Source organism: Ailuropoda melanoleuca, chromosome 14, assembly GCF_002007445.2.
Source record: "Ailuropoda melanoleuca isolate Jingjing chromosome 14, ASM200744v2, whole genome shotgun sequence".
Classification (NCBI taxonomy): domain Eukaryota; kingdom Metazoa; phylum Chordata; class Mammalia; order Carnivora; family Ursidae; genus Ailuropoda; species Ailuropoda melanoleuca.
The window spans coordinates 69,287,209-69,310,771 of record NC_048231.1 but is presented as its reverse complement, the minus strand read 5'-3'; the positions used below and the strand labels follow the sequence as shown (position 1 = coordinate 69,310,771).

General features: G+C 47.7%; 1 protein-coding gene across 3 annotated transcripts in view; it reads right to left on the bottom strand.

Annotated features, from left to right (window-relative positions):
* Window positions 1–23,563, bottom strand: part of MAPRE2 (microtubule associated protein RP/EB family member 2) — a 160,075-nt gene that overhangs the window by 5,046 nt on the left and 131,466 nt on the right. For all 3 annotated transcript variants that reach the window (XM_011222881.3, XM_034643298.1, XM_002917594.4), the window contains 2 exons: window positions 7,875–8,014; window positions 3,489–3,647 (listed from right to left, as the gene is read on the bottom strand). In XM_011222881.3, coding sequence (XP_011221183.1) covers window positions 3,489–3,647; window positions 7,875–8,014 — 299 coding nt within the window. The remainder of the gene's footprint in view (window positions 1–3,488; window positions 3,648–7,874; window positions 8,015–23,563) is intronic.

Below are 23,563 nucleotides of genomic sequence, written 5' to 3'. Positions count from 1 at the left end.
CCGCAGGTAATGCACCGCAGCCCTGAGTGGGTGCACGCAGGAGTGTATTTTATCCGTCATCCTAATAACTCTTTACTGCTAGTGAGGTGCCTTCCTTTCCTACTGCTAGGACTTCGGCAGGTCTCACGCGGGCCTCCCTTGTTTAGTGCGTGTTAGCTGCACGGGAGATCTCAGAATGGAGATCTGTGTGACATTTTATAGAAAATTGGGTTTGCTCACAGCACAGTTGGGAGTTAACTGTGGGCTAATGGGGTTAACCCAGGACCGAAAGTCAAAGACACGGATTCAAATACGGTGGGGTCCTGTAACAAGCTCTGGGACCAGAAACCCATGACATCAGACCTCACCCCTGCTCTCCCCTTCCTACTTGTCGAGCCAGGGGGCGCTGTGGGCTCCAGCGGGCCCAGGGCAGGTCCCACTGTGACGTCACCCACCTGCAGGAACCGTGGACCCCAGTCCACACTTACCAGGATAAAGAGCAAACCTCCCAGCTTACCAAGGATTGCTAGTGCTAGGGGTGCAAGTTAAGGCGGTGTGAACGTCTGCCGCACGCATCTGAATGCTGAGGCAGCCCAGGGCTCCCAGATCATACCACGTTGTGTAAGCTCACGGGAAAAAATTTTTCTTATGCCCCATATAAATTTTTCCTATGCCCACATATACACATGTGAGTAGGAGGCCAGGCAAAACCTCTGCCAGACAACGGCCTGGAGTAGCACGTGCTCAACTCCGTGCTCGCACAGCACGCCATCCCATCTTTCTGGAGGCTCAGCCGTCAGCGAGCTGCTAGTTCCTCATGCTTATGATAATCTTTAGAAAGAGAAGACAAAGACTGTACTGAAAAGGGTTCTTGCCTACCGTAGGAGGAGCATGGGGCAAAGGACGGAGGACAGGTCATCAAGAAGCTCCGAGGGCTCCTGACTTCCCAGATGGAGGTGGTGGCCCTCGACAGGCTCGCTTGCCCCCGCTCACATGGGCCACATCCCGCCGTTCTTTCCTCACGGCTGTACTCACGCGGTTTCCTCCGCCTGAACAGTCCTCTCCCCGCCGGAGCTCTAACTGCTGCTCCTCCCCCTCATTCTTCAAATCCAACCCAAACGTCCTAGTCGCTGTGAAGTCTTTGCTTGTCCTTCTCCGCTGTCTTTCTATGCTCACCACACATGTATGTCCCTATCACCACATGTATCAGACCTGACATACTCCCGGTAGCAGTCCCTTGCTGAGACGGTGGCCCTGTCCCCCTTCTGTACACCCAACACTTCGTCCAATGACAGCAACACAGGCTCTTCCCTAGAGCTCTTGGCTGAGCGGGGAGGAATCTCTGGGTCCCTCAACAGTGACTTTGGTGACAGTACCTCAGGAATTAAGTGCCTGATGGATGGACACGGCCGCAGCTAAGCAATGACCAAGTCCAGACACCTGTGGCCCTGAAGGGAAGAAGATACTGAGAATGATAAAGAGGGGCACTAGACAGCTGTCCGGTGATCTGCTTTGGAAACTTCCATTAGGCTTCTACAACTGTGAACTGAACTGCCCCGGTTTACTTCTGTAAGCAAACTCCCAGCTGGATTTCCACATCTTCCAAACCTTCTATTCTAGGAGTGTTTGACTCCAAGAATCAAAGACCAGCCATCACCAAATAAAGACTTTGAGAAGAAGCCTCTCCAGCACATACCTGCCCCCGCAATGGCAACAGAGGGTTCATCGGTGTTAACCAAAGAACAGGCGCTCAGGCGGAATCCCCAGAAGTCACACGCAGAGGGCAGGAGCTCTCCCCTAGGGCCAGCCCTGCCCGCCGTGAGCCGGAACTCAGGGGGCCTGTTGACTCTGAGCTGGGAGGTCACCTGAGCCGGCCCCTGCACAAGGACTCCCTCTCAGGACAAGACCTGGCTTGAGGTGGCCGTCGGAAGGGCTCTCCTCCTGCCGACAGCACAGGGCTGGCACGCTCTGCTGCTGCCCGCTGCCCTCCTCTGGCAGGAGGCCTGGTCCTTCAGACTCGCTGCGCCCTGGGGCCTGCGGGCTAGGTAGCCCCAACAAGCTCGGGAGAGAATGACCGCACCTCCCGCAGTCCCTGACAAACTACCCAGCACCTCGGGCTGGCGCAGGCACACTCGAAATCAGGACGTTTCTGCCAGCAGATCTGAAGACACCGAGAACCGTATTTTGTGGAGCCATCACTGCCTCTCGGATCTGGACAGGAAGCTTCTCAGGGCTTCAAGATCTACAGTCTGAGCCAGTGAAAGCTTATGAGAAAGAAGCTTAAAAAAAAAAATCTGGGCCGGGGGGAGGGAATGAAAAACGCGGTGAAGAGTCCTCAAACCCTGGGCCGTTCTAGAAATTTTCATCCCTAAGATTTCAAATCTTCCATGGAGTAAACATTTGTCTGGTATTGGGCTGGAATAAGTCATAAAGTAAACTTGCCTGTGACTTGTCCCCATTCTGTCGAAGTACGAACACACGCAACTCCCCCACAGCGCCCAGGGAGTGGCCCCAGGCCTCTGGGTCCAACAGATTCCATTCCGCCACCAGCTTCAACCTGGCCTAGGGACGCGCTTGAAACCCCAGCCCCCTCTTTCACACCTGGCCCGGGGGGGCTCTCCGTCAGGCTCCCACCCCTGCCTTGCTGCTGGGGTCCCTCACTCCCTGCACAGGCAGACTTGGGAGTCCCTGACCTCGTCTCTACCATTTATCCACCCCTTCCCTTCCTGTCCTTGATTCTTGACAGTCTTGTTCCTCTGCTGTTCCTCACACCTGCTTTCCATCACGAGGATGGATTCCACATCCTGGGGGTCCCCCTCCCATCCCCTCTTCCTCGCACTCCTGAGTAGCAAGCCCTGACAGCCAGGTCCTCCCCCAAGAAGAGGATTTTTTTTTTTTTTAATTTCGATTTTTTAAGATTTAAGTAATCTCTATACCCAACATGGGACTTGAACTCATGACCCTGAGATCAAGAGTTGCATGCTCTTCCGACTGAGCCAGCCAGACACCCCCAGTGGAGGCCTTCTAAAAATATTTTTCAGCTAAGGGCTGTTGCATAGTGCTGGTCTGCACTGGCAATGAGTAACCAAGACAACCAGTGATGAAATAAAAACAGGCAGTTGTGGGGCTTCTGGCGATGGGAAAAACATCTAGACGAATTCTTCCTCTAACCATACTCTGCCCTGTCATGAAGACCCTTACACACATTCTTGTTGCTCAGCTGCTCAGAGCCGAACACCACTTGATAGCTGGCTGCGTCAACCTATTTTTCTCAATCAGTCCTCCTCCTCCTCTTCCCCCCACCCCCATCCACTCATGTCTTCCCACATGAATTCATGAAGGCACAGCCCACGAGCACGGGTCAACGGATCGTGAGGATGATGATCCTTACTTCCTCTGGGCATCACAAATACACTGAGTCCTAACTCTCAGAAGGCACACTGATCACAGCACCCGGACCAAGAACGTCGCTTTAGAATGCAGCAGTCAAGGGCTCTCCTCACACTTACGTGTTCGTCCGAAGCATAGAGGACTTCCATTAGTCGCTGCACGAGGTCATCGTTCTCCTGCCCGTGTTCTTGGCAGAGTAGCTCAATCTCTCTCAACTTGCCAAAGTAGAAATCTCTCTCCTTTTCCACACCTTCGAGGGCAAGTTTTAATGAATGTACCTGCAAGGGAGTGAGGGGAGAAGTTAGACCTCCCCGCCCAAAACAGTATAAGAAACGTGACTGACTTCGCCTGCCTGTAAAGACCTGAAACATGAAATAAGAGACGTGCGATGGACCTTGAGCCTGGGCCACACTGTCTGACTTCATGCCCTCTGCCAACTGACTGATCATAACCCGTCCGATGGATCGTTCTGCTCGACATGGTTGCCTCCGGGCTCCGAGCGAGCTTTCCTCGTCTCCTGCTCGCACGGGCTACAGCACATCCTACCCTGTTCATTCTCTGCAGGGAGGGGAGGCAGAGAGAGAGGCTGCCACTGTGCTTACCATACGTGTATTGTGAGGACCCTTCTTTCTTCAGGGAACCTGCATGAAGAGCCACCCTTCATTTTGGATCCCTTCAAAAATGTCCCTGAGCCACACTAGACAAATGCTTTCTACTGAGAAACTGGGTCTTAGCTACACAAGGGAAGCTGGGTGAGATGGAGAGCCTAGCTCAGTGGACCAGTCTTCACTCCTCTGGTTCTGGGGACACTGTAGGGAATGGTGGGGGTGGAGAGGAAGATGGGAAAGTCATTCCCCCTGCAAAACAGCCCTTCATTCCTTTTTTCCCCTGGATGCTGCTTCCAGAACCTTCAAGGGCTGTGTGGTCTCTCACAGTGATGACAGAGATGGTGCCGGGAAGGAGGCAAGAGTGTCACCTGGGCTGAAGGGACACTGAGCATGGGGTCAACAGACTGGGTCTCATATCCCAATTGTGCGGGCACAGCAGCTACACACAGGCCCAAACTGTCACCCCGTTCCTGCTGAGAAGCCCACCCCTTTTAAAACCCCTTTTGCATTTAGATTTATGCAGACAATATTCTTTAGGAGGTAAATTAAATCTTTCATGGCCCTCCTCAGGTGAAATCTCTCATTCAGTGCACTAAAATCACCCTGACAGAATTTCTAAAAATTACCTTTGGAAGGGGAAATTTTCTTCTCTAATAAATAGCACGTACAAATTTATCTGCCTGGAATTACTGCTCCATTCGAACGTACACCGAGCACAGGCAGTGTCCGTCCCCTTCCTGCACACCTGGCCTAAGACTCAGTGGTATGGCCCCCCAGCGTTCACCTCGAGGACCCCCCTCGCACGCTGCTCACAAGGAGGCCAAGCCTCCTTCGCTCGCTTTCACTCCTCCTGCTGCTGCTATCATGGTTGGGACACTTGTAGGAAATGAAGGCAACCAGCAGGCTTCAGTACAGGAAAACGAAAACTTCCCTTATTCTAGAAATCCTTCCTTGTTTTAAAACAAACCAACCCCCCCGCCCCGAGGCTTGGCCACAGAGTCCCTCAAGCCTGTGTTGGTGCCAGTAGACAGATTGGTGGCACTTCAGGTGTCTGAGTTGGCCAGCTCTCCCTGGACGAGGCAAGAATGGTCTCTGGACACAGTCAACCCATGGAAACTAGGTTTGCTGCCTCTTGAGAGTGCTTTGGTCTGTACGACATACAAAAGGCTGAGGCTTTTGTAGGAATATCCAGCCCAGGTTGGCCTTTGGTGGTGTTCCAGATGCACCAGGTGACAGACGAGCAGCTACAAGCAGCTCTAGTAAAAACCGACAGGGGCTGACGCGTATGAGGACAGATCAGCCGGCAAAGGAAATTCCATTTTCACAGTCGCACTCACGAAGACCAATGCCATGCTGCACCCTCAGGGATTGCCGCAGAAGCCAAAGTAGTGGGATGGGCCCTCGTGTAAGTCAAGAGCAAGAGAGAAGAAGGGCAAGTTCTCTTCCTTCAGTGCCCCCCACTCCCTCTCAGCATCCGCACACCGTGGGTCCTCTCCAGCCCCCAGGGGCCCCTGAGCACAGCGGTGACCCCACCCCACTGCCTGTCTGCTAACCCACTCTCCACATATAGCCCTAAGGATTTTAGTTATGTCGTCGTCTCCCGTTATTTAAGACACAGAGAAAGAGAGCAGGGGTGGGGGGAGAGGGAAAGACAATCTTCGGCAGGCTCCACGCCCAGCAGGAAGTCCGATGCGGGGCACCATCTCACTACCCTGAGATCATGACCTGAGCTGAGATCAAGAGTCGGATGCTTAACTGACCGAGCCAGCCAGGCGCCCCTCCCCTCTGTCTGATTCATTTCTGTCACTGGAATTGTCTAGCACAGTGGTACTTTCACAGTATGTCATGGGAGACCGCCTGAATAGGGGCAGGAGGCCAAGTAAATGAGAATTCTTCAAGTTTATGGCACTCATCGCTTCCTCTGTTATGACTGTAATTCACTCTTCAGCCTAGGCATTTCCACCCAGCCCTTCCTCGTCCTGGAGTCCTCTGTCCCTTCACAGTGACGCCTCTGTGGCTACCCGCCAGCGTCAGCGAGCCACCCTGCAGGCTACCAGGACAGAAAACAGAGGGAACCATAATAGAGAAACAGGGGTACGGATCTGAAGTAAGTGCTCAGTGAACTGCTGAATGAACACTCACAATTTAGGGTGTGTGACCTTCCCTCTGAGGGACTGGAGGGGGCGGCGAGGCGAACAGACACACCCCTCCTTGATGTACTGGGGGAGCAGGTGGGGGAGTGAAGCCCTTTGGAATAAAGGAATTATAGGACCGCTGGAAAGCTCCTCTCGCTCTTCTCCCTCTCCCCCCTCTAGAGTTACATTTTTGGATGGCAGGATGAGCTCTGGGTCCCCAGGGGATGCGAGGCTCTTTGTGTAACCAGACAGTTAATGGGAGCATGGAGCCAGCCCTAAGGAGAGGAAGTGGGTCTGGCTGGCTAAGGCCGAATGGGAGAGGGGCAGGAAGGATCTCGAGGTTTCTATGTGGTTACACTTGGGGCTGGAAGGTTGGAAACTTGGGTGTGGTAGAGGGAGACCATGGGAAGGAGAGAAATGGTGACAGAACAAGAGGTAATAAAGATATCAAAAGAACTTGGGTTCCTAAGGAGAAATTGTTATAAATCTGAAGCGTCATAGACCCACGCCTGATTCTCTCTAGGTCTACTCTGATTTGCTTGGAGCCTTGGGCATGTGGCCCATGGCTCATTATGGCTGTCCCACCTGCCTTTCATTTGAGAAGAACCTATTACTGGAAATTCCATATGGGTTCAAATGGAGAAGCGGCAGGTAGCTGGAACATTACACAGTTTCTAAATCAAAGTCCTACCCACCGGATGACTTCAGGTTTCATCGTTTTCATTAAAGTGATCAGAATTATAAAGAAACACCCTAGCTAAGCAACCGCCTGCTTTTAAACTAGACGCCTGATTGCAAATATACAATTATCTCAAAAACTGTTTCCAGACTCTTGCTGGCTCATCAGGAATCAGATTAATCACCAGGAATGGTCCGGCCACTTGGCTGGGAAGAGCCCAAGAACCCTGAATAAAGACTCCTCTCCCAGGGGTGGGAGCAGCCAGAATAAAGGACTCTCAAAGCGGGGTCAGGGGACATGGCTTCTGCTGCGGGTCTTATGCTACCAATGGTTTTATTACCTTTAAACTACATATAATCTCAGGCAAAATGAGTTATTGTTAGGTAGACAGCATACCTACACTTTTATATTGAAAATTTCAATGAGAGGAGAGCTAGATTTAGACAAAAAAGAACATTTTTCAGCTTACAACAGCCCTTCTGTTTTCAGAAAGGTTCAGCCTTTCTGACCCCCCAGTATTGGGTTCGGTGCTTCTGTGGCACCCAACTTCACTGTTGTGGCAAGTATTAGGTGTCCACTTTGCTGGCATAATCCCCTACCCCGTATCACTGCTCTAAGTCCTGCGAGGGAGGGGAAGGTCTTTCCCTACCATTATGTTATTAGCATCAGGCATGGGGTCTGTCCCATGGAATAGGCTTGACACATAGTTGCTGAAGTAAAGGAAGGAGGAAGAGAGACTAACCCTAACTCCAGTGTTGAACCAGAAGTGGGCAGAGAGGCCGAAGTCTAGCCTGGAGCTCGTGACCAGCCCTGAGGTGTGTATGTGGGGGGGTGTGGGGGTGTGGGGGGGAGTGAGACGCTGGCCTACGAACCTGCATTTACCCGGGGCTGAGTCCTCTGACCTTCTGTCTTAATGAACAGCTTCGAGTTCTATCATCTTTTATTCCTGGTGAGCCACTGATTTTATGTCTGAACAATTCCTTTAATCCCTACTTGCTTGAAATCACTGCCCACCATCCCTTATCTCAGGCCCATAGGCGCTTGCCTCCCCCCCACCCCCCACCCCCAGGGCTGAGGAGTTACCTGCTCGTTCAGCTGTATGACCTGTGTTTCTAAATCTTTATCAGATCTGGATGCTGAGCTGCTGGACGAAGCCCTTTTGGCTGACGAGGGACGAGAAGGTGTGGATCCCGGCTTAGATGCCGGACTTGATTTAGCCGCACCTGAAAGTAACCAGAACAGATTACAAATAATGGCAACATTAAGGATGCTTTTTAAATCTATTGCAAATATAGGATATAAGAGGAGTTTACTAAAAGTATAGAAGGTACACCCAGTGACCCCTTCCGATCACAGAAGTAGCATACATACACTACTAAAAGTGCACACAGGGGCGCTGGGGGGCTCAGTCGGTTAAGCATCTGCTTTTGGCTCAGGTCATGATCCCAGGGTCCCTGCTCAGCGGGGAGCCTGCTTCTCCCTCTTCCCCTGCTCCCTCCCCCGCCCTGCCCCACCCCACTCATGCTCTAAGTAAAATCTTAAAAAAAAAGAAAAGAAAGAAAAGAAAAAGCGTGCACAGTACAACGACAGGATCCGCTCGGGCTACTTCTTTAATCTTTCTGAGCACTTTTTTCTCTCAGTATGAGATTAAGTTATCCTTTCTCCCTCTGGAGAGAGAAGAACAACTCATACTAAGAGATTTTAAGATTTTTTTTTTTTTAAGAGGAAATGTTCTTAGATAACCTTGAAGCATCACCATAATCAAGTTTCTAACAAACAAGAAAAAAGAGCTTATAATAGATTAATACTTTAGAAAAAACATCAGTATAAGGGCATATTTCTTTCCTCTTTGTTTTCCTAGGTCAGGGCACTGAAAGCGTCTGGGAGCAATGACGTCTCCAGAGCAGCGCGTGTGCTCCTGTTCTGAATTTCACCGGCACAGAGGTGGGGGATTCCAAGGGAGGGGCAGGGAAGGTACAGGGTGGGACACCCTCCTGGGTCAAGCAGGATGCGCTCACGGTCTAACGTGAACTGGCGTGAAGGTGCCTCTGACTCAGCCACACTTGCACAGTTTTATGTATGAAAAGAATAATGGCTCTAATGGACTGTAATGCATTGAATAAATAAAAATCTAGTCGATAATGAGGAGAAGGAGGGGAAAGGGAGGGAGGGAGGATAGGAAGATCTTTATAGAACACGGACAGCTAGCAAATGCAGAAGAAACATAAGAACTGGAAAAATCACAATTTTGCAACAAAGGTAACTGATCTAGGAAAGGCTCACTGACTAAAACATTAAGTGAGAAGTTTTGGGGGAACAAGCCATTCACGCATGTCAAGATATTGGCCTAAAATTTACTCACTGTAATGGAAAAAAAGGTATGTTTTTACGAAGGGGAGATCTGGGGATCAGCACCTTAATCAAGTGATTCAACAGCACCACTAATAATGATAGAAATTGGGGGGAAAAGGTCACGATGTCAGGTAAGATCTTGCCCACCGGAAGCTCAGCTCCTAATAGGCACTCATAATCTAGAACACGACACAGACACAGGAAGTGGCCTTTACAGCCAAAACCATGCAATGATGGTTACACACTTCGTGGATTAAGAAAGAAATGCAGGGTCATTACTGGGGGCCACCTAGTCTCCGCCGCGTGGCAGCTCAGCCTGGGGGAGGTGCTCCGTCCAACCCCCACCACGCTCCCACACCCTCCGCTCCTCCAGAAGGCTCTTGCAGCGCAAGGAACCAGCATCCCTCACCTTTGTAACCCCAGTACTTAGCACCACGCCTGGCTGAATGTATATTTAGTAAAGGTACAAATGTTGAAATAAACACATGAACAAGTAAATACAACTTGGTTCTGTGGTTTCCAGTTTCATGGTTTATCAGTACCAGTGCATCAGAAAGAGGCAGGGGCTAATGAAGCCCAGTGTGCTGACAGCAGTTACAAGTTTCAACCGATCTCCTAATTATAAAGTAGCGAACAGGAAGAGCTCAGGTGCCTGGAGTCCTTGGTTATAAATGCAAAATCACTCACCCCCTCAAGAAGCAAGGGCAATATCATACCCTTTAAAATCTGTTACAAGGGAAAAAAAGAATTTTCTTCTAAACATTTCTAGGAAAAGGCCTACTGTATTTTAAAATGAAAATCAAATTGGGAATCTACTTAAAACAGTTTGAGTATCCGAAGGTCAATCTCCAGGGAGCTGGAAACCTGGCCTATGCAGAAGACCTTCCCCAAAATTCTTGAGAGCTGATGCTTTGCTTCTCCCATACAGTTGCAAGGATCCTTTATCTCCGCAGAAGCCCACAGAAAATACTCCTGGAGCACCACTTCTGTGTCCCACTGGCCAGGCTCTTTAAAGGCCATGCCAACAGGATAGATAGAGAAAATGTGGGTAACAGCAGAGGAAGCAGGGGGAGGACATGCTGACCAGCCAAGGGCCTCCTCCAAAGGCAGCTACCAGCCAGCCTTGCTGGGGAAAAGCTTCCAGAAAATCAAGTTACTTCAGACCTTTTTATAAGCAGTATGTCATATTTGAATACCAATAAAGTCTAACAGAAAGCAGCTTCAAGACAATGTTCAACACCTCTTATTTACTAAAAACATGCTTATCCAGCACCTACCATGAACCATGTCATACAGGAGATCCCTGCTCTCCGGGAGCTCACGGTCTCATGAAGGGACAGCGGTGTAAAAACACCCAGGCCCGGCCACACTCAACATTCTCAGGGACGAGGCAGCGTTCTGACTACCTGGCCACAAAGTAGGATTCGGGCTGGAACCCCTCTGCTGGAAACATTCCTCTTCCCCTCCTTCGAGTGACTAAGTGTCCCATCCTCCCTGCTGCTCTGGCAGGCCACAGCACCCGTCCGCTGCAATGGTCAGGCCCTCTAGTTACGCCTGTTCTCCCATGAGACTTCAACCCAGCAAGGTAGGAGTTGCATCTGTTCTGCTTGCCATTTTATGTTCCCAAGGCCAATCTCCATGCCTGACCCAGAGGCGACACTCAGTACAAGTTTTTATAATACATTAAAACGCCTCCTAGGAGAGGTATCCATCCCGGGTAAACCTACCAGGGAAGGCTCGAGATGATGCCAACATCAAAGTCGCTGACAGCAAGAGCCAGCAACACACGAAGGAAACCAAACAAAAACATCATGGGCCTCCCACAAGGCGAGCTCTTACTTGGTTTCAAGATTCCCTTCGGTTATTGCTTGGGATCAAGACAAAGTACAAGTAGGGACATTCAGTCAGCAAGGGTTTAACCCTGAGTAGGAAGGTGCCACGTTCTCGGCCTCTTCCGAAGGAAACAGCCCTGTAGCAGGGGCTTCCATGGCAAGTGCCTGACCCACCCTGGCCCTTCTCCCCAAGCAGGTCAGCAGCCACGATGGGGCTGGGTGCAGGAGCTAACATACGTTCCTCGCTCATTCCGGTACCCTGCCTTACCCAGTCTCATGTAAATTTTAAAAGAAAAACATGGAACAGAAACTGACTGCCTGTAAAACAAAGCTATTATGGATTATACTTCTAGGAGCTCATCAAAGGCAGCTTGAAGAAAACCTGAACGTTGGATGTGAAGTCAAAGAGGAAGGGTCCTGGGCAAGCCGAGGCATCCCGAAAGACCATGATACCAGGGAAGAGAACTATAAAGAAGCAGGAGAAGCTGGTGGGCAGAGGAACAGGGGCCCCAGCAGACATTGCGTGGCTCCCATGGGATAGGCCGGAATGGCTGCAGGTTCCTCTACCTGAGGAACCGCCTCGCTTGCTCTAGCCAGAGCCCAACTTCGCCGTGGGTCAGGCTCTTTGCCTTAAAAATGCCACCTGTGTTTCATGGATCCTGTCCAGGTCCGTTGGGGCACAGAGCCCCAGTCTTTCACCTGGTGGATCTCTCGGAGAGGAGAATGGTGAAAACAAAGAAAATCAGACTTGGCATCCTCTGCGGCAGGGCAGGGGCAGGGATGGTGGAGAAGATGGCACGCGGTCCACACTCTAGCACCCATACCTGCTACTCACTGGAGGAAAGAATCGCTTCCACCCCGCACTGGACGGTCATTCACAGGCCGGACAAAGGAATGGAAAATGAATTTGAACAATTTAATTACAGATGAAGTAATTAGTATTTGAAATTTAAAATCAGGGGGTTTGAAATTCTGATTCAGTTGTTCGGAAAGAAAGTGATCACTGAGGGGACAAAACGTCTGCTGCAGGAGGCGTGAGCGGGCAGGGCCAGTCACCTGTGCATTTACAGACCTCCTAAGGGACAACGGAAACTAAAGAACAGGAAAGACGCACAGAAGATCTTAGTGTCTTCAGAAGTTTCAAGTTTTAAAAGAAACTACACAACTAAAGGGTTAAAGTAAAAGCTCATTTTTCAAAAGAATGTAAAGTGAGCTCTTTAAATCCTCACAAGCTGCCATTTGATATGGAAGTAATTTACCCCTCCCGGCTATCACATTGAGAAATACCAAATAGTGAAACTTACAAAAATGAAAATGAAGTCTTTCATTCATTCTGCTTAAGAATTTCATGGTTTACTTTTTAGAAGAGTAAACAGTATCCTAAAGTAGATCACACTCATCAGACCGTTAAGAACTATGTTTTTGTTTATTCACTTTGACAGTCTTGCTGTCTCCTTCCAAACAACCGTACTGTGAAGTGTACCCAGCTTCCGGGGTGCCTGGCCTTGTGTTTGCTAGAGTAAGGATGTGCTGAGAAAATTATAATTATCAATGTCAGCAAATTTAACATTGATATGTCATTTTTATGTAAGCTGCCACTTATATTCCAGCTTTGTGAAATGACCCAATAATGTCCTTCGTAGCATCTAATCCTGGTTTGAGAGATTAGGTTCCTCAGTAGCTGCCTTCCTGCTGCCCCGAATGCACCCAAGTTCACGGTGACTTCACTTCGGTGCCTTCCCATGCCTCTTTGTTCAACGATGCTTCCATGAAAAACATTTACATAATGGCTTTTAAAGAGAGGGCAGCACTTCAGCTATAATGCAAATATAGATTTTTTTCCTTGCAGCTATCGACCATTCCAACATTTTTTTTTCAAGCTGCATTTGATGTCCTGAAAACATAATTAGTGGTAGCCCTGTTTTACAAGAATTGTTTTTCCCTCAAGCTTTTCTCTCTCTCCCTAATTTTCCCTTTCAAAATAAAAAGGAGTTTCAGAAGCAGAGGAAAATAGACATAAATTCTGTACAAGTCCCTGTAATTCTCTGACTTTACTCACTGGATATGGACATGATTTACAATGCTAGTCTTTGAGCAGTTGTGTCTTAATTAATGCCTTTAGGATTTGATGTATAAATATGATTCTAAGACATTTTAACCATAGTTGTAAAAAAAAAAAAACAACAAAGAGTGGCTTCATTCATTGCCTCAGTGAAGCCACAGTGTCACTGTGTCTAATGTCAATAATTAGTAGCTTAATGTTTATGGAAAATGCTATATTTTGGGCATATGAGGCCCAGTGAATTCATAACGCTAAAGCAAAGAAAAGCACTTTACTTGGCTTTATCCTTCATGGCCGGAGTTCTGATGGAATTTAAAAATTCTTCTCACTTAATCTGCCGTATTCCTTCTGCCAAAGTCATAAACAGAGGAGCTAAAAATATGACGTTAATACTGTTGACAAGAACCACAGAGACATTAAAAACATGTGCACACGTGCGTGCACGTGCACACGGCACACACTCAGGAAGCAACTAGTCTCTGGTCATCCCAGCTTCTTCTCTACCCCCGGGTCCTCCTCACTCAAGTAAAAACCCCACAGAGGCGGGCCTGGGGAGTGGGTGAAATGGGTGATGGTGGTCAAAAGGTAGAGACTTCCAATTATAAAATAAGTCATTCTGGGGACATCATGTACAGCAAGGTGGTGACGTGTCACAACACCGTTTGAGAATTGCTAAGAGAGTAGATCTTCAGAGTTCTTATCACAAGAAAAAAAATGTAATTACGTGTGGTGATGGAAGTTAACTAGACTTATTGTGGTGATCATTTTGCAATCTACACAAATATTCAATCATGTTGTACACCTGAAACTGTTATGTTTTATGTCAGTTATATAAAAAACAAAACCCCCGGGCACCTGGGTGGCTCAGTCAGTTAAGCGTCTGCCTTCATCTCAGGTCATGATCCCAGGGTCCTGAGATTGAGCCCCACTTTGGGTTCCCTGATCAGCAGGGAGTCTGCTTCTCCCCTGACATTTCCCCCATTCGTTCTCTCAATCTCTCTCTTGCTCTCTCTCTCTCAAATAAATAAAATCTTTAAAAAACAAAACAAAACCCCCATAGACCTGAAACTTGACAGAAGATACATCGTACCAACACTGATTAGTTATTTGTGCAAGATCTGACCTCGCTTCCTTATCCTCTTTACCTTGGTGAAGAGATTTTAATTTTTAACTGAGATAATGAACTTGGTTAAAATGAAAGTAAATAAAGCCACTGCTGGGGATAAAGTATGGGGCTGGACTGATGGGAAGAGTGAACTCCCACAGGAAGAGAGGTTCCTCAGTGACAAAACAGACACCAGAGTGGTCACACTGCAACACGAGTGACCGCACCCCACAATTATGATGACTGCGAATTCAAGAGCTGGCCCTTTCCTTCAAAAACGGCTCCATACCTTCCCTTTGTAGGTTCTGTCATCTGTTCTCTGAGGGTGGAAAAAGGAAGGCACCTCAGTGGCCAGAGTTCAGTCCAAATGGAACATCAGCAGGGGTTCCGGGATGCTCCGCCTCATGAGGTTATTAAGAGGCTGGCTCTTTTTTTTCGGAAATTACTAGCTCGTGGCCCTTCAGGCTTCTGTCACCAGTGCAGCCAGTGGCAAAGCTGGGCTCTTCCTTTTTGCTACTTCAGCGTCAGCTTGTAAAAGTGGGCAGCTCCTTTTTTGAGCACTTTGGAGCCTCGCACAAAGCACGGCAACCGTGTGGGAACGGAGATCTGGTCTGGAAATGGTCATCCCTCGTCTTGCCCTTAGGGAGGCAGTGGTTATGTGTGGGGGCCCTGCAGCCAGGCAGCCTTCATAGGAGTCCTGGCTCTGCTACTGGCTGGGTGGTGTGACCTGGGCTGCCGCCGGATTGATGCTGAAGACCAGAAGAGCAGTGCCTGTTTCCCAGAGCTGGGAACAGTACGTGAGTTCATATGCGCAAAGTTCTTACACAAGAGCCCGGCACATAGTAGGTATTCAATAAATGCTAGCTCACATTAGTATTACTCGGCAGATGAGAGGTGATTCAACTAATGATGAAGTACACAGGTTTCCCATTTCTAGATACTAGCAAAATAAAAACTAACCTGCTAAAGTAATAAGAAAATCCAACTCATTTTCAAGAAAGTCTCTATAAAAAATTTTAATCCACAAGCCACCAGTGGGCACCAAGGCATCGGTTCTCCCGTTCCATTTACACTCTATCTTGGGCTGCAGCCCAAGTCTCTGTGTGCCTTCTTAAATTACTTTGACTCATTCATTCACGCAGCTCATGTTTGCTGAACCCCTACTGTGTACCTGGCAAGCTATAGACAGTTGGGATCAATCAATGAACGAAACAGAAGACGCCAGTCTTGGTGGAATTTACATTCTAACAGGGGCAATTAGATGATTAACAACGTAATAAACTAGCAAGTAAATGCTATGGAAAAGTGAAAGAGCAGGGCAGGGGTGAGCAGTGGGGGGTGGGGCGGCGGGTGAGCCGCTGTTTGCAGGACTAACTCCAGGGAACCTGAGCATCCACCGCTCGTCTCTCTCCAGTCTCAACTCCTCACTCAGACCCACAAGCCTCCACGGGCCTCACCAGACCCAGGCCCCCTCAGAAGTGTCCCTGTTGGTGGGAGTCCTGCAGCTGTCCGGCACAGACTCAAGGCGGCAGATCCACAGCGGCACGTGTGGGGGGTTGGCCTGGTTCCAAAGTCCCACTCCTCAAAGAAGCCTCCATCTCTCGTGACAACTCCACAGTCGCAGCTTCCGGGCTCCCTGAAAGGGACGCGCCAGCTGCAGGAGTAACCTTACTTCAGGGCCTCACTGAGAAAGTGAGACTTGAACAGAGACCAGAGAGAGGGGAAGGTGGCCTTCTGGACACCAGGAGCAGAGCTGGCCAGGCAAAGGCCCTGCCTCAGCTGTTCCGGAGCCAGGGGGGACGCCGGAGCACAGGGAGCCCGGGGGGGGGGGGTTGCAGATCACCAGGGCCCGAGAGGCCGGGCGTAGCGCACGCGCTTTCCTTCTGACGGAAGAGGGCAGAGGGAAGCGGTGGCAGGGCCCTGAGCAGAGGAGCCCCATGGTCGCCGGCGGCGTGGAGAACACCGTGGCCACTGACGAGCTGCCGCAGGAAGTCTCCCGGGTGTGAGTGTGAGTCCTCAGGACGAGTTTCCTTTTTGGTAAATCACTGACAAGGCTCCAGGGTAGACAACCCTATCATGTACCCTCTAAAACGGGCACCAAACGTCTGCCATTTTATACCACTTACATTTTGCCACATGAACAGTAACAAGAAGACATTCTGGGATCGATAGCATCTGCTACTGATTCCAGGGCGAGGGTTGAAGGAAAGTAGGCAGTGACAAGGGCTGTGAGTCAGCCCGCGTCCCTCCTAATTCACTACTCAAGGGTCACTGCACAGTCTGATAACTGGCTCTGCCCTGGGACAGCATGCGAATGAGTGACACCAGAAGTCAGGGGCCTGGGGAGGGGGCGGCTGGCCCAGCACAGAGAGCTCCAGGGCCTGGGGGCTCCCCTTCTCCAGCCAGGGGTCACAAAGCCTGCCCCTGTGATGGGCAAGAGGGCCCGAGCACGTCCAGCCAGTGTGAGCATTCACAAAACCGAGTTCCTTCTGCCCTGGTTACTGTCCCTGCTGGAGATGATGTGCTTATTTTTAGCCATCATGTGATTCTCCAGTATTTTCCAGGCTCTGCTTGAGTCACTATGGTTTCAGAGAATTTTTCATAGTGGGGGAAAAAAATGCTCGAAAGAACTCCTCCTTTTCAAATGGCTCAAGTATTGAAAAATCTAACCTTTGAATAGTTATTTGAACGTGTGTGTATGTGGTGTGTGTATTTCTTGTGATAAACGGACTTTTCACACCTCTCGTGTCTTGGTAGACGATTAAGTGTGCTTTGAAATATGTGAGGTGCTAACCAATCACTATCTTAGTTCAAATTCTCATTTTTAAATTGTCCTCAGAGCAGTTTCTCTCTAGAAATGGCAAGAATCCCTGACTCCCATGAAAACAGTCACATCAGAATCCCAACAATTTAGGGGAACACCCCTTGCCCGTCTCCTGCAACAATAAGAAAAGCTGGTGGCTGCCGCAGCCCGATTAACCCAGCCAGACCATTAAGAGTGAAAACACACAGGCACCACCGTGACCTTCCCACTACTGGGACCCTGCGCTCCTGGCATATTGCAGTCCTTTAAGCAGAAGGCTTACAGATTACAATGGCTATTTGGGGGGAACACAATGACTTCATAATGTACAGATGCAGTCCTACTGACTCCAATGTCAAGGCCAGTGTTTTAGGCTGTTTTTCTGATGGTGGCCAGTCTGCTGTGCTCCATTAACACTATCTTACCCAGACTCCCCTGCAAAGAGATTGACATGGTCTGAGGCCACGGAGCAATTGAAGCTCAGGTGGGTGAGAACCAGGGCTGAGCCGCAAAGGAGTCCTCTCCTCTCCTGCAACTGGCTCCTGCCCCTGGCTCTCTGCTTCCACCAACCAACCATTAAGCCAGAAATGTGTGCAACACGTATCCTTGGCTTCCCTTCTCCTTTACTTCTCATATCCAATTGTCAAGTTTTATTGACTCCATCTCCTTAAAGTCTCCATAACCCACATGGCCCATGACCTTTGTTTAGGCCAACCTCCTCCCCTAAATGATCTGTTGTAACAGCTTCTTAGCTAGTCTTCTGGATTGTAACTCTACACCCTCCATGGATTCTCTATACTAAAGAGCAAACTTGTACTTAAAACTTTTTAACTATTCTCAACTGCCCCCTTTAAAGTGTAAATCTCTGTGACCAACAGAACCTAAGGTGACCCCCTCCCCTCAATCAGCTTCACCTCATGGTATTCCCACCTTTGTACAGTCCCTTTCCCTAGGGTACGGGTGGGACCTGTGTCTTTCTTCTGAGAGAATATGGCAAAAGTGAGGGGAGGTCGCTCTCATGATGATGGCACTTTACAGAGCTCTTTGGCTAGCATACATGCTGGAGAGAATCCCCCTACTGGCCTCGAAGAAGCAAGCTGCCATGTAGTGAGCACGCACGCTGAAAATGAAAAGCCCGGGTGGTAAGGAACTGCAGGTGGCCTTTGGGAACTGAGAGCAGCGACCAGCAAGAAACGGAAGCCTCAGTTTTGCAGCCTCTAAGAAACGGTCACAGCCCAAGGGAGCTCTCCCCGGTTAAGCCTCTGATTAGACCAGAGCCCCGGCAGATACCTGGATTGCTGCCTGCAGGGCCTTAAAGCAGAGAACACAGCTAAGCTGGGCCCGGACTTCAGAAGGTGGAAGACAATACGTGTGTGTGGCTTTAAGCTGCTAAGTGTGTAGTGGCTGTTTGGCAGCAACACAACATGAATACCACCTCTCAGCTCATACGAGGGCCCTGCTCACCTCTGCAGCCTCACAATCTGAACATTCACACGGAACAACGTGCACTTTACTCAATACGGCATGGTCTCTGTTGACGTCAACATTCTCCTCTTTCTGCTGGCAGTGCTCTTGTCCATACTCTTGACCTGGCTAACTTCTACTCATTCAGCAAGTCTTAGTCAAATCTCACTTTTCCCCGAGAAGCATGACCAGCTCAGGGTGTCTTTGTACCCACTCCAACAGCACATACCTCACTTTACTGCTACTGTTTATTGCCATGTGTTGCCACAAGGCTGTAACTTCCTTGAATCACGATGTACCTCCAGAACCTCTTACAGTGCCTTACATACACGTGGAGAGACTGAACGAATGAGAATTCAAGTAAAGCTTTCATAAAAAGAACGAGTCCAGTAAAAAGGAACTGCTAATTAAGAGATTTTTTTCTGAGCTGCTGTGTAGGGCACCATGCTATTTCCTAAGCTATAATACAAGGGGCTCCTCAGGTGATGCATGACTGAGGAGAACATAAAAATAGCCATATATCAGCTTAAGGACCACATCTTCCTGGATCCAAATGGACACGCAGTGATTCAATTTAAATCAATTCGACAAATTCTAAATGAGAGCCTTCTATGTGTCAGGCAACAGAGAAAAAAATGATTGAATAAGACAGAATTGGCTGATAGTTCAGTTCACCCAGTTCAAAGGGGGTCTAGAAAATTCTTCAAAGTCAAAACTGTTTCTATTCCTGCCCAACACACCAAATGACAAAGAATGGTAAGAAAGAAAAATAGGTGCATGGGTGACCGGTGATATTCTGGTTATGGAAACGGAGAATAAATGCTAAGTCATTGCCTTTTGAGGCCACACAAGTTTTATTGTGAGGTTAAGAAGCCAAACACCAAGTTATTATTCCTTTGGAGAGAAAAGGGATGATCAGAGTAACCTGTGGAATTTAGTGCAAAACCAATTAGTATTTCAACATGCCCAGGGAGCAGTAAAGGTGACCTGACGCTGGTTATGAAAGGACTCAGTGCTGTTTACGGCAGGACCAAGAGGGTCTGCTGCACGGCTGAGGGTGGGACAACAAGGGAGGCCATCGGTCCTCCTCCGCAGGGCCCCGTGGGGGGCGGGGGACGGCCTGCCCAAACACGTGCCTGTTTTGTCTGAAGGGCTGCTTCCTCTTCCCTCCAAAATCACCCAGACCACCTACTCAGAGGAGTTGAATCAAAGGATTAAGAAATCTGAGGTTAGTAATCCCACTCCTCTGGGGTTCAGTAGGCCGGGCTTCCTACATGTTTCTGCTCCGGGGCTGAGAAGAGCTCTGGGACCAGTGGCTCAGTGTTTCCTGCACTGATGAGTTTACAGACGGCAGAGGACCACTCATGAAGAACCCGCTGCAAGGACGCATGAGACTGTTTTTAAACTTTAGAAATTATTGCTATTTTAAAAAATGAATGCCTTTCAAATTGAACAGCGTGTGCTCCGTTTCAAGCCTTTAGGAACCTGTGGAGCCTTTCAGGTCCTCTGTATGCTAATTTGAGTGTGGTTTGTAAGAAATTACTGTGGTTCAGAATAGTGTGAGGAGGAGATACGAACATAAAGCAAGACCACATCTGTGATATTTCAGAGGCAATATAATGGTTTAAGAGGGTAGGCTCTGGAATCACAGGGTCAAACTTTAAACTCGGGGTCCCCAATTTCTAGTGTGTGACCCTGGCAAGTTATTGAACCTCTCTGTGCTGCAGTTTCCCCACCTCAAAAACAGGGGGGATGGTCACAGGTTTTGATCTCGAAGCTTTCAAAAATCCTAGTTTTATGGAAAACTAGGTCTTATTTTGATTTCAAAAAGCCAAAATAACTAAAACTTGTACACTGAATTAGTAAATCACCTGTCAAAGATGCTGTCTCAGTAAGCAAACACATTGAGATGGCAATGAAAAATGCATGGCTGTTCCTAGGAAGAAAGTTCTCGGCCTCGTCCTCAGATACCGCCAGAAGATTGCTATCTGAAGCTCCTGAATTCTTCATGTCTCTGCTCCTCTCTGTGCTCTCAATATTCCAAACTTACAGTCAGTACCCTGGCAAGGCCGAGCCCTGCTCATACTGTATGCTGGGGTTTTATCATTACAGGTTGAAAAATGCAGTTTCAGTTATTCTTTGAGGAGAAAAGTATCCTGATGCTCAGTGGTGCATCTTGTATATCGTACGTAAGATAGATGTGTAGCTGGAGGAACAAAGCCACCAATATGCTTCTCTTTCCCACGAGCGGCTGTTACCTGGAACACGGCCTAGCAATGGGATGGTTTCTTACTTGCAGGAGACCAAGGGGATGCAATGCTGACCCAGGGCAGGAATGGAGTGAAAGAGACTGTGTTCGTGTAATAAGACATGCTAGCATCGACTGGAAAACAACACTAGCTAATTACGAGACTAGTAAAAAGGCACCTCTTCCTCATTTTGAGTTGATATTATATGAGCTCTTAAAAGATTTGATCCTTGAAGAAGTGAGCAGGTATGTGGGCGGTACAGTATATGGTTAGATGACGGGGGACTGTGAGGAAAGGTAATAGCAGGAGCACAGCGGGAAGGGGAGGCCATGAAGGGACAAGAAGGATGCCTGGGCCTAAGGCTCTGAGATGTCAAATGCCATCATGGGCTGGTCTGGTCTGAAGGGCAGACATGGGAAAATGTATTTCTTGGAATAAATAATGGCTTCGGGGTGAGAGCAACATTTGTGTTTAAAGGGCAGACTTTTCTCAAAAGGTAGGTGAAGACATAAGTTTTGTCAGTAATGAGGAAAGGGAAGTGCTCCATGACGGCAGAGGCCCAGGCCCAGGTTGGGACCCTCTGAGTGAAATGTAACTTTTTGAATACTTTTTACTTGGACTCTAAGTCCCTGTTAAATAAAAAACATCAACACTCTTTGGAACAAAACACCAAAAGTTGCAATGTCCCCAACAAAACATCACAGTGTCTATGATACAATCCAAAATTACTCAACACAGAAAGAGCCAGGAAAATGTGACACGTTCTCAAACAAAATCTACTGATGCCAATCGTGAGGTTGTCAGAATGGTGGAAGAACTTTAAAGCGGCTATCATAACCAGCTCAGGGAGGTATGGTCATAGTAAGTGAAAGGTAGACAATATCAATAGAGAAAGAAAGTGAACTACCACCGAAAACATGCAGAAGTTGAAATTTTAAAAATGCTCAATCGAAGAGAGATGACAGAGGAAAATGAGGGTACACCTCAAGATGTATTAGTAGAAACCATCCAATCTAAAGAAGAGAAAGAATGCTGGAAAAAAGTGAACAGAGCCTCAGGAACCTGTGGAATAATTTCAGAAGCGCTAACACATGGACAAATGGTATCCCAGAAGGAGAGGACAGAGAGAATGGGGCTGAAAAAATATCTGAAATAATGGCTGAAAACCCCCCAAATATGGTAAAATACATCAACATAAGAGATTTAAGTAGCTTAACAAACTCCAAGACAAGATAAATTCAAAGAGAACCGTGGTCAGGCATATCCCAGTCACACTACTGAAAACCAAAGATAAAGAGACTCCCGAGAGCACCCGGAGAAAAACATCTTGCATATGGGGGACACATGATGAGAATGACCAAGCACTTCTTATCTCCGGAGGCCAGAGACACCGCCACAACAGCTCTAGAGTGCATAAAGAAAGGAGGATCAGCTGGAATTATCTATCTACGGAAACTTTCAATAATGAAGGTGAAATAAAGACATTCACGGAGAAAGGAAACTAAAAGAATTGGTTGCCACTGCACCTGCTCTAAGGGATGTTAAAGCAAGTTCTTCAGTATGAAGAGAAATGAAATCAGTAGGGAACTCAGACCTTTAGGAATGACTGAAGAAGAGAGGAAATGGTAAAAGGTTGGGGGAAAAACCCTCTATTTTTTTCTTTTAATTTCTTTAAAACACATATGATTGCTTAGAACAGTACTGCCTCATAGAAATATAATGTTAATCATGCAATTAAAAAATTTAAGGACATTAATTTGAATATGTGCAAAATACAGAGACTATATACAGGCTGTGATTTCTACATAATCAATAAAATTATTAGAGGTTTTATATTCATTTTTCTGACACTAAGCTTTTTAAGTCCAGCATGCATTTTATCCACCCAGCGCATTTCCATGTAGAATAAGCACAGATGAAATGCTCAAAGCCACTTCCGGAACAATGCCAGCCTCATGCCCAAGTTATAACACTGCCTCACGGGATTTAGGATGCATGTGGCTGTAATGCAGACGACAACTACAACAAAGGACAGGGGGAGGAAGGGTTGCCAGGGTTCCACATTTTACATGAGGAGATAAAATATGATTTTTAAGTACACTGTGAAAAAATAAGGATATACATTGTACTTCTTAGAGCAACCACTAAAAAAAATTAATGCAAAGACATACAGGTAGGGAGGCAATACATGAAGATGGAATGTACAAGAGTTGTAAATTCCAGAATATGGATATGGCACCTGAAGCACAAGCAACAACAATGAAATAAACAAGCAGGACTATATCAAACTAAAATGTTTTTGCTTCAGTAAAAGAAACCAACAACAAAGTGAAAAGACAACCTACAGAATGGGAAAAGTATTAGTAAACCATGTATCTGGCAAGAGATTTACGCCCAAAATACATAAAGAACTCCTACAACTCAACAAAAAAAAGCAAGTAACTCACCTCAATTTAAAAAATGGACAAAGGGCCTAAAAAGACATTTCTTCAAAGATATAAGAAAGGCCACCAGGTATATGAGAAGATGCTGAACATGAGCATTCATTGGGGAAATGTAAATTAAAACCGCAATGAGGTATCACATTATGCCAATCAGAGTGGCTATCACTAAAAGGATAAGAAAGAAGAAATGCTGGTGAGGATGTGGAGAAAAGGGCGCCCTTGTGCACTGCTGGTGGGGAAGGAAATTGGTGCAGCCACTATAGAAGACTGGAAGGAGGAGCCTCAAAAAATTAAAAATGGAACTACTCTATGATCCATCAATTCTACTTCTGGTTATTTATCCAAATAAATAAATAAATGTTCACAGCAGCATTATTTGTAATAGCTGAAACACGGACACAATCTAAATGTCCACTGATGGATAAATGTGGGACACACATACACACACAGGAATATATTTC